Source organism: Microtus pennsylvanicus, chromosome 13, assembly GCF_037038515.1.
Source record: "Microtus pennsylvanicus isolate mMicPen1 chromosome 13, mMicPen1.hap1, whole genome shotgun sequence".
Taxonomy (NCBI): Eukaryota; Metazoa; Chordata; class Mammalia; order Rodentia; family Cricetidae; genus Microtus; species Microtus pennsylvanicus.
Genome location: NC_134591.1, coordinates 61,314,469 through 61,324,580, shown reverse-complemented (window position 1 = coordinate 61,324,580; position 10,112 = coordinate 61,314,469). Strand labels below are relative to the sequence as shown.

General features: G+C 52.6%; 2 protein-coding genes across 6 annotated transcripts; both read left to right on the top strand.

The window, feature by feature from the left end:
- The first annotated feature begins 2,355 nt into the window (after positions 1–2,355).
- Ccdc28b (coiled-coil domain containing 28B) lies at positions 2,356–6,652 on the top strand. 3 transcript variants are annotated; one of them, XM_075947043.1, is made up of 7 exons: positions 2,406–2,491; positions 2,766–2,832; positions 3,440–3,627; positions 5,340–5,506; positions 5,614–5,807; positions 6,014–6,036; positions 6,462–6,652. In XM_075947043.1, the coding sequence occupies exons 3-7, from the start codon at positions 3,464–3,466 to the stop codon at positions 6,514–6,516; spliced, it is 603 nt and encodes a 200-aa protein (XP_075803158.1). In that variant the 5' UTR covers positions 2,406–2,491; positions 2,766–2,832; positions 3,440–3,463; the 3' UTR covers positions 6,517–6,652. The 3 variants fall into 3 exon arrangements, with proteins under 3 accessions (XP_075803155.1, XP_075803158.1, XP_075803156.1); XM_075947040.1 differs by lacking the exon at positions 2,766–2,832 and having other exon boundaries at positions 2,356–2,491; XM_075947041.1 differs by lacking the exons at positions 2,406–2,491; positions 2,766–2,832 and adding an exon at positions 2,877–3,000.
- Positions 6,653–6,825: 173 nt separating this feature from the next.
- Iqcc (IQ motif containing C) lies at positions 6,826–10,063 on the top strand. 3 transcript variants are annotated; one of them, XM_075947036.1, is made up of 5 exons: positions 6,826–6,927; positions 7,656–7,799; positions 8,008–8,257; positions 8,807–8,916; positions 9,012–10,063. In XM_075947036.1, exons 1-5 carry the CDS (start codon positions 6,886–6,888, stop codon positions 9,735–9,737), a joined length of 1,272 nt encoding a protein of 423 aa, XP_075803151.1. In that variant the 5' UTR covers positions 6,826–6,885; the 3' UTR covers positions 9,738–10,063. The 3 variants fall into 3 exon arrangements, with proteins under 3 accessions (XP_075803151.1, XP_075803152.1, XP_075803153.1); XM_075947038.1 differs by having other exon boundaries at positions 6,861–7,436; positions 7,621–7,799; XM_075947037.1 differs by lacking the exon at positions 7,656–7,799 and having other exon boundaries at positions 6,841–6,927; positions 9,012–9,883.
- The last annotated feature ends 49 nt before the right edge of the window (positions 10,064–10,112 follow it).

Genomic DNA, 10,112 nt, shown 5'->3' with positions numbered 1-10,112 from the left:
GGCCACAAGTTTAGGACCCTGACAGATTGCTTGAACTGTGTTTGCTCTTGGCATAGAAAGAACATCAAAGGACTTTTAAGTAAAAAAAAAAAAAAATTTCAATAAGGTTTGGTGCACACCTGTAAGCCCATCATGGAAAAGGCATGATTGCTGTGAATTCCAAGCTACCTTGGGCTACATCACTTAGGGTTATATACTGAAACTGTCTCAAGAGATGGGTGTGCCCTTAGTCACAACACTTTGAAGGGAAAGGCAGGAGTGTCTATGCAGTATTTCAGGGTGCCATGTCTCACAGATATCTCTCACAGGATACCTTGTCTCACAGAAAAAGGGGTGAGGGATAGGTGCCGGATGGCTCACTAGGACCCACACGGAGAGAAAGTTCTTCACGATATCCTTTGCTCCCAAAGCACAGCTTCACACATGCTTGCATATAATGCATACATGTCACTTTTTTTAAGTAATTGGTAGTAAAGGGGTGGGGTTTTTTTAAGTAGGGAAAGCATTGAAAAGGACAGGTTTAATGACCATATTTATAACAGTTGAACCCCAAAAGAAAAACTGGGCAATGGTGGTGCATAACTTTAATCCCAGCACTTGGGAGACAGAGGCAGGCAGATCTGAGTTCAAGGCTAGCCTGGTCTACAAAATGAGTTCCAGAATAGCCAGGGCTGTCTGTTTTTTTTGAAACCCCTGTCTCAAAAAACCAAAAAAAAAAAATTGTTAGTTGTGTCTTTAATCCCAGAGAAGGGGCAGGCAGATAAATCTTGTTGAGTTCAAGGCCAACTTGGTCTACGGATACTAAGTTTCAGCCCAGCCCCGGCTAATGAGACCTTGTCTCAGAAAAGTAAAAAGGGAGCCGGGTGGTGGTGGCGCACGCCTTTAATCCCAGCACTCAGGAGGCAGAGGCAGGCGGATCTCTGAGTTCGCGGCCAGCCTGGTCTACAAGAGCTAGTTCTGGGACAGGCACAAAAAGCTAAAGAGAAACCCTGTCTCGAAAAACCAAAAAAAAAAAAAAGTAAAAAGGATTCCCTGTGAATGTTTTCCAAGGTGCTCAAGAGGATGGGGGAAGAGGTGAGCTTTATGCCTGGGGTTTAGGTGTCACCTTAGGAAGTTTGAACCAGGCCTACTGAAGGAAGGTTTAAAACAGCTGAGTAAGGTCTATACCATTGACTGCCTACTGTGACATTGGCCTTCATCAGGGGAATGCATAAGGGCTTCTGGGTTCCTAAATTCAGCTGCTTTCCTGTAGGAGAGAACCTATATGTGGCATCACCCAGCATCTTTCCTCTCTAGGTTTAGGCAGAAAAGATGGAGATGCTCAGCATCCTGGCACTATAGGGGCTTCGTTAGCCAGTACATGGGTAATACTCCGTGTACGCCCCATTGATCCCAAAGATCCTCCCGTTCTTCCAAGCAAAGCAGCTCGGCTGAAGCTTCTGGCCCCTCGGGAGGGGGCTGAAGGTGGGGACCGCAGAGGTGCTTCTGATCCTCTGCCACTGTGAGGGGCCTGAAACCTCTCCATCTCCATTGTCCCTCTCTCTCTTGCCCTCGGTGTTCAGAAGTCTGGAAATACTGTCCCTTCCTAAAGTGGTTTGGGTGTCTAAATTACCTGGGAAACATTTCTATATCAGTGTTGGCAGAAACAACATGCCTGGGTCCCCAGCAGCCAGTGGCCCAGGTCAGGACAGCCTGCTGTTATCTCAGGAAAAGGGGAAGATGGATGTGTTTCCTAGGTTTGGGCAGCCTGGCTAGGATGCTACTCTCCTGTGGCGTTGGATGCTGCTCTGGAGGACTGAGCCAGGACCTCTGCCAGTTCTATAAATAGCGCCGCAGTGATGGAGCCTCCCTCCTGGCCAGCACTACGATCAATCAACACTTCTGGGTCAGGCTCTTTCAGGAGCTCAGGTGGCCAAGTCTCCTACTTGTCTGGTTCTCCCTACATAGGTGAGAAGAGACCCCGTTGGTTCTTCAACACTTACCAGCTAGGACTGTCTGGATGCTATGTGGCCCAGGAATGAGTGACGATTAGTTATTTTCAATAAAGTTGGAATAGCAATTATATTTTAGAACTATAAAGATTAAATGTACATAAAAGTCAACAGGGCACTTGGATACTTGGCTGTCTTTATTTCTTCTGGAGGCTGCTGCCTAATTTTTATATGTTGCCTATACCCACGCATTCATTTATTCCCATCACCCCCATCCTGCACACAAAGCCACCACCATTTTGTAAGGGGTTCCCTCCAAACGTGACGAGAAACAGTATTTTAAATACATATCTAAGAGAGTATGCTTAGTTCATACGGTGAGAGTCAACATGGGGACTCCTCCCGGTTCATCTCCCAGTGAACCGAAGAGGGCTACTTTCTCTTTAAATGCAAATCACCTCCAGCCAGCCAGCTTAGCTCCCACCAGCTCTAGTTCCCGGCCGCGAAGAGGGAGATTACAGAGAAACACCGTTCCCCCACTCCAGACCCCAAGCCTCCAGGTCAGTGGCTCCCCAAGGGATGTGGGAAGGGAGTGATGCAGAAGGGGGTAGGGTAACGCACCTGATGCTCTCTTTTGAAGCCAAGGTTCAGAATTGCATGATTCCTTGGACACAGCCTCCCAAGCTGAGCGTGGTCACTTACTGGCTCACACTGTTGCATGGGGAGACAGAAGTTGTCTCCCTTCTGCCCCGCCCCAGCCCCACTGATGCTACCCAGCTATTCTATGCTGCTGACGTAAATGTGTATGCTCCTACTCCATCATCGCCATCTCAGGAGTGAAGCAACAGCTTTTTGACAGCATCTTGGACCGGGACCCCATGGAGAGGCCCCAGCAGACCAGGTGCCTAGGCGGTAGGGCTGCATGAGAGCGAGGCTAAACTGTGCCGGCCATAGTTGGAGACATCGGTGGAGAGCCAGCCCCAGAGACTCTCACTGGAAAAGGCTAGAAGCTGTCCCAGGGACCTCCTAGGCAGTTGAAGTGGAAGAGAAATGCCGGTATCTAAGGGAGGTGAGGCTGTGAGTCAGTCATTCCTAGTCACTGTGGTGGACAGGTTGACACTGGAGCCTTCCCCGGTGCCCCACCTTACCTTGGTCATATCTCCTACAGAGCGGGGCCTCGTTAAGACACCCGATCCTCAGTTGGCTCCCCTAGTCACGGCCACCTCTCCAGCCCCAGGCTTGTACGCTGCAGTGGCAGGAAAACAGCAAGAGGGGTCCACTCCAGCCCTCTCAGGCAGGCCCATGGGGTTCTTGGGAAGGAAAGGGCGTTGAGTAGCCTTGGAAGGTCCTTCAGATGCATAGCCACTGTCCAGCAATAGGCTGGCATTGGGCCCTGTACAGACAAAAGGACAGAGCTCCTGACTGCTGGACAGGAACAAGTTCTTGTCAGTTCTGAAGAGCTGCTGAGTGAAGGGGCGGTTTGGCCCTCTCCTTATCTTCCTTCCCAGGCCTGAGGTCCAATCAAGCACCCAATGGACGACAAAAAGAAGAAGAGGAGTCCTAAGCCTTGCCTGGCCCAACCAGCCCAGGCCTCAGGCACACTGCGGAGAGTTCCTGTGCCCACCAGCCACAGTGGCTCCTTAGCCCTGGGACTCCCTCATCTGCCATCACCCAAGCAGCGAACCAAGTTCAAGAGGTGAGTACAAGAGGGTGTTCGCCAAGAATGCAGGACCTCGGCTATGGGCTGAGCACTATGGGAAGGAGGACCCCAGACATTAGCTGCCACGCGGTAATTGATGCCTTCGTGTGTACTGGCTCCACGTTCCCGGGGGTGGGGTGGGGATGCACAGAAAGCAGGAGACACTGGACCACACAGAGTGGGGCTGTATCTCTGCAGAGGAAGTTGCTGGACTCCCTGACAGGGAAGAACATTCAGAGCTGAAAAGCTTGCAGGGCATGAAAACAAAGACATTGCTGGAAGGCTCCAGGAGTGCTGAATAAACGCCTCCCCTCCGCAAAGATTTGTCCCCCTATCGGCCTCAAACTCACAGAGATCCACCTGCCTCTGCCTCCCAAGTGCTGGGACTAAAGGCGTGCACCACCACTGCCTGGCCATTTGTCCCCTTTTATTTCATCTTAGCGATGCTGGGGAATTGACCTCAAGATATTGGGCATGCGAAGCAAGCACTCTACCATGGAGCGACCTCCCTAGCCTATTTAAGTTTTCTGCTCAATTCTTTTTATGTTATTATTATTATTCTTTTTTTTTTTTTTTTTTTTGGTTTTTCGAGACAGGGTTTCTCTGTGGTTTTGGAGCCTGTCCTGGAACTAGCTCTTGTAGACCAGGCTGGTCTCGAACTCACAGAGATCCACCTGCCTCTGCCTCTCGAGTGCTGGGATTAAAGGCATGCGCCACCATCACCCAGCTATTATTATTCTTTTTGAGACAAGGTTTCTTTTTGTAGCCCTGGCTGTCCTGGAACTTGCTTTGTAGTCCAGTCTGGCCTCAAACTCAGAGAGATCTGGCTTCTGCCTCCCAAGTGCGAGAATTAAAAGCATGTGCCACCACACCCGTCATGGTGGCACATACCTTGAATCCTCGCACTGGGTGGCAGATGCTGGTAGATCTCTATGAGGACAGCCTGGTCCACACAGTGAATTCCCGACCAGCCAAGGCTGCATAGTGAGACCCTGACTGAAAAGAACAAAACAAAAAAAGAATTTGGATCCTACAGTATAGTTGTCCCCGTTTGTTCCCGTGAATACGGTGTGGTGTGTTCCTTTCCCTAGCATTCTATAAAAGCCGTGCTCCTGTGGACGTCTGTACCATCTGCCCGTCCAGCATGGGCCAGGGTGGCTATCAAAGCTGTAGCTGAAGCTCAGGGCTACTTGAATAGTAGGGGATGCAGCAGGAGAGGAAGGCAGGCCTGGCTGACTGGAGTGTTCACTGTTACTCTGGGGAGCAGAATGTATTACCCTGCTGCAGCCAGAGCCACGCCTGCAAGGAGATGGAAAATTCACAACATTTTTGGAACGAGAGCAGGAAAACCTTTTGGTGGGAGGTGCTTTGCTGGCAGTAAAAAAGGAAGGCCAAGGCCGAGTGACCCACCCAGAGTCCTAGGAGCTAAGTGGGTTCTCAGACAGGAGGCTGGGTCCATCTCCTTGCAGGCACAGCTCCTGCTGCAGCACCATGGAAACAGACTTTCTGTCCTCTTCCTTCCTCCCCTTCCTTAGCTCCTTTCCCTCTCCCCATCCCACTGCTCAGGGCAAGACCTCAGAACAAACATCCATTTGTGTTGGTGAGTGGGCTGGGCAGATGAAGTAGTACAGAGAGACATGGCACCAGAGATCTGGGCGTGCCTGGCCGTTCCCAACACCCATGACCATGGTCATGTCCACTTCACCCAGAGTAGGCAAGGAGAAATGCCGCCCGGTGCTGGCTGGAGGTGGGGGCGGCTCTGCAGGCACGCCCCTGCAGCACTCCTTCCTGACTGAAGTGACTGATGTCTACGAGATGGAGGGGGGGCTGCTGAACCTGCTCAACGACTTTCATTCGGGTCGCCTGCAGGCCTTTGGTAAGTCCAGGGGCAGGGGAGTTCTGTGGATGGGGCTGGAGGTCCTAGTCTGGGGACCTCCTGGGGCTAGGGTCCCAGGCTGGCTCCTAAACTCAGGAGTTGTCCAGGGAAGGAATGCTCCTTCGAGCAGCTGGAGCACGTGCGGGAGATGCAGGAGAAGTTGGCCAGACTACACTTCAGCCTGGACGTGTGTGGGGAGGAGGAGGACGAGGAAGAGGAAGACGATGGGGTCACAGAGGGCTTGCCTGAGGAGCAGAAGAAGACAATGGCTGACCGAAACCTGGACCAGCTGCTTAGCAATGTGGGTCATAAAACTGACTGTTTGGGATCCTGGGGGTACCAAGGGTGGAGAGGGCACAGGTTCCCAACTCTCCCAGTGAAAGTCTGGGGGTACATGAACCCAAGATCTGTGAGTTCCTCCAGATCCACTAATAGGGCTTCCCCTGAGTATCCGAGTTTGTTCTGGGTCCCCTCCTGACAGAAACCTCCTTTTCTCTCTATTGACAGCTAGAAGATCTTAGCAATTCCATGTATCCTTTCCAAGGGGCTTGGTAGGGTCGTGTGTCTCTCAGCAGAGGGAGAAATCCTGCCTCCCTCTCGGCGTATGCACACATAGCAAATGTTCCCATCTCCTGCAATCCTGGCTCAGAGTTAGCCACAAACTCTCCGCATTTGAGAGAAGGAATGTAGAATTTCCTGACTGCTAAGAGAAAATGACATCACGGGTGGTGCACAAAACTAACCTAGCCCTCCTTCAGAAAGCAGAGGCAAGCCCTGGCACGATTACAATCTCGGAAACTGACGTTCTCCTCCCCTTGAAGCTTTTCATAATCATCCTTACTTAGCCTGTGGCCTGGTGTGGTGGCACTGGACACACACACAGCCTGTGCAGGATGGGGAGGAAGGTAGGTGGAAACACTGGGGTCCAAAGCGTTACAGTCCTTGACGGGCACAGACAGAAGCTGCACTTGGCAGAGAACCCTGAGCCTGAGGAGCAGCCAGCGTCGTAGGTGTTGGACCCAGGCCTAGCTGCTTCTCTCCTTCCCTTCAAACTGTGACTTTTTACGGACTCGGGAGGGTTCCACAGCCCCCCAGGTGCTATGAAGTGGGGGGCACTGGATGGAATTAAACAAACGGAAAAGCCGCTCCTTTTCGGTGTCCTTCTTGCTTTTACCGTGCCGCACACTGGGTTGAGAAGAAAGGCTCGGGGCGGGACCGGAAGGGGTGCATAGTTGGGTCGGAAGAAGCCGTGTGCGTGACCCTGGAAACGACGGGCGGGGCCCTGTGTGTGCGCCTGCTCAAGAGGGGCGTAGCCTAAAGGTGCACTGCGCAAGCGCACGCATGCGGAGGATGCACAGCACAGGGCGGTTGGAGACGAAATGGACTCCGGCCTGATTCTTCAGAAGGTGTCGGCACTGCAGGTCGTGATAGAGCAAGTGCACCTCGGGTCAGGGACCGGGACCTTCGGCAAGATGAAGCTGTCACGTGGCGTCCCTTACCGCGCGGCACTGAAGAATGCCCTGCAGGGGCGGGGTCGGAAGATCTAGAAGAACCTTAAAACGAGGGGGAGGGTCCAGCCCAGCACTTTCCGCCTCCCAGAGCTCCAAACCGTGATTGCCTGTCCCTTCCCCATAACTGTGTTTTCTCTGGCGCCCCGCCCCGCCATGACCTCTCCAAGAAACATCTCTCTTTTGAGCTAGGGGTGTAGTTCAGAAGTAGAGCGCTTGACTAGCATGTTCAAGGTCCTGGGTTCGATTCTCCAGCCGCCAATAACCACAAAATCGAGCGTGTTTGCCAAGATACCTTTTTTCTTTTCCTTCCTTCCTTCTTTTCTTTCTCTTTCTCCTTTCTTTTCTTTCTTTTGTGTGTGTGTGCTGGGGTTAAAGGCTTGCGCCACCACCGCCCGGCTCAAGATGCCCCTTTTGTAAAAGTGTTTTTTTTTTTTTGGTTTTGTTTTTTGGTTTTTTGAGACAGGGTTTCTCTGTGGCTTTGGAGCCTGTCCTGGAACTCGCTCTGTAGACCAGGCTGGTCTCAAACTCACAGAGATCCGCCTGCCTCTGCCTCCCAAGTGCTGGGATTAAAGGCGTGCGCCACCATCGCCCGGCCTGTAAAAGTGTTCAGAGGCATTTTCCCCGCTTCTCCACATTAGGCTTGTATCCGGGGCTTCTTGGTCCGGCGTCAATTCCAGAGCCTTCGAGCTGAGTATGAAGCAACTGTACAGGAGATCGAGGGTGACCTCAGCACACTTCGGTGGACTGGGGGCTGGATTCCCAAGCCCATATTTCTCCCAGAGGTAGTATATACCCCAGGGGTAAGAGAGAAGGAGAACCTGGTACAGGGTTCTGGGAAATGGTCTATACTATGTGTCTGCCTTGTGCCCCCAAGGCCAGAATCACTCACACTTCAATCCTTCGCCCTACCTCTTAGCCTACTAGACTGGTTTCCAGACATCTGAGGGGGTTTAACCCTTTGATTCTCATACCTCTCTGATTTTTCACAAGGCAAAATCTCATTGCTCCTGGAAAGCAGAGAAAATACCAAACCCAGAGCAGAAACTCTGGAGCCATTTCTCATGTAAAGACTCTGAGAAAGATGTCATCTTGGAGGAGATGGTGTTGAAGACAGGAGGGAGCCCAGCAAAACCAGGAAGTCTTTGCCAAGATGACGGCTCCTGGCTTCAAACTGAGCAGGGCAGGAGAGCCAGCCAGGAGAAGACCAGAGATATCTCCGTGTCCGAGGTGGACAATGCAGGTAAGTACCGCTTTGCCGCCTCTGCCTCCCAGCGGAAACACAGGAGTGCAGGATAAGTTGCTGCCCTTCCTCACCCCTTCCCCCTGCCTGCCTGATGAACATGAAGGGCTGTTACCGCCCTTCCTCACCCCTTCCCCCTGACTAATGAACTAATGAACATGGAGGGCTGTTGCTGCCCTTCCTCACCCCTTCCCCCTGCCTGCCTGATGAACATGGAGGGCTGTTACCTCCCTTCCTCACCCCTTCCCCCTGCCTGATGAACATGGAGGGCTGTTACCGCCCTTCCTCACCCCTTCCCCCTGCCTGCCTGATGAACATGGAGGGCTGTTACCTCCCTTCCTCACCCCTTCCCCCTGCCTGATGAACATGGAGGGCTGTTACCGCCCTTCCTCACCCCTTCCCCCTGCCTGATGAACATGGAGGGCTGTTGCTGCCCTTCCTCACCCCTTCCCCCTGCCTGATGAACATGGAGGCTGCCAGGATCTAGGACTGGACTAGTTCCCAGTGTCTACCCCTCAAGGCATTCTTCTTTTCCTCCTTTCTTCAAAGAAGTCACAGATCTGAGACTGTCCCAGAGACAACATGAGCTCCAGGACCAGCGCAACCATTTGGCCATGGAGCTGCTGTGGCTGCAACAGGCCATCAACAGCCGGAAGGAGGTAGGCACTAACTGAGAACCTTTCTAAACAGGTCAAGGGTGGGGAGGGGCCTTCTGCCATTCCTGAGCAAGCTTGTTCCTGTTCTTTCCGAACAGTACCTCATTCTCAAGCAAACACTGAGATCCCCAGAAGCAAGCCAGACCAGAGACAAGCCTGACGTGTGCCTGGACCACAGGGGACAGACCTGTGGGAAGACCTGGCTGCAATCCAGCTGCCTCCTTAAGGACCAGTTGTGTAGAGACAGGACCGTAGGAGAGCCACACTCTGCAGATGACTCCTGCCGCAAGGGCAGATCGCAGCCCCAGAAACCCCTGTACAGACTAGCCAGTACAGGCAAAGACACAGTGGGGGCTAAGGGCAGGGAACTGTGCTACAGGAAGGCTGGACCACAGCTGCCTGCAGCAATAGACAGCCAGGCCGGAGGGGACAGGGCCACCAAAGGGCCAGATCATAGAGGACAGGCCTTTCATGAAACCTGCCTAGAGGATCAGACCCTTGGGGACCCCAAGTCTTGGAGTCCTTGTTCTGCAAAGGCCATGACACAGCTGCCCCCCCTCTGTGGACATCCAAATACTGTGGACACATACCCCGGAAAGCCAAGCTACAGAGAGGCTGACTGCCAAAGAGCTAGGCCACATGATTTGAGCACCTCAGAAGGTCACATGATTTGGGATGGGACATCGGCAGAGCTGGAACATAGTAGCCTGGATCTCAGAAGAACTAAGCCACGCAAGAGCCAGCACCCCAGTGCTAGGAGTTCCAGCCATGGAACTACCAGTGAGGAAGGGTGGGAAAACCAGAGGACTCTGCTGTGGAGATGAAGATCTTGTCTTCCCCAAGAGAGGATCAGTGGACGAGCAGTCCACGAAAACAGGACCATCAGGCAAGACCCGAGGATCCAGGAGAGTAGGTTCCCAAAGAGGATGCTATGAAAAGGCGTTAAGGGACCTGGTTCCACCTCTGTCTTCTGCCCTTGCTCCTGGCCATTCGTAGCTGTCAGGCCAAGCTGCAGGATTGTGCTGGCACAGTAGGGGAAAGAAGGGCATGCCCTTTTAGCCTCTGCCTGTGACTTCATCCAAATTTTACCTTCCCTTGGGGTAAGGAAGGTGGGAGGATTGTGGAGAATAAAAGTTTTTCTTGGTTATAAGCTTGTCTGCTTTTATCTCATGCATCTGACCAGGACTGATTCTGGGCCA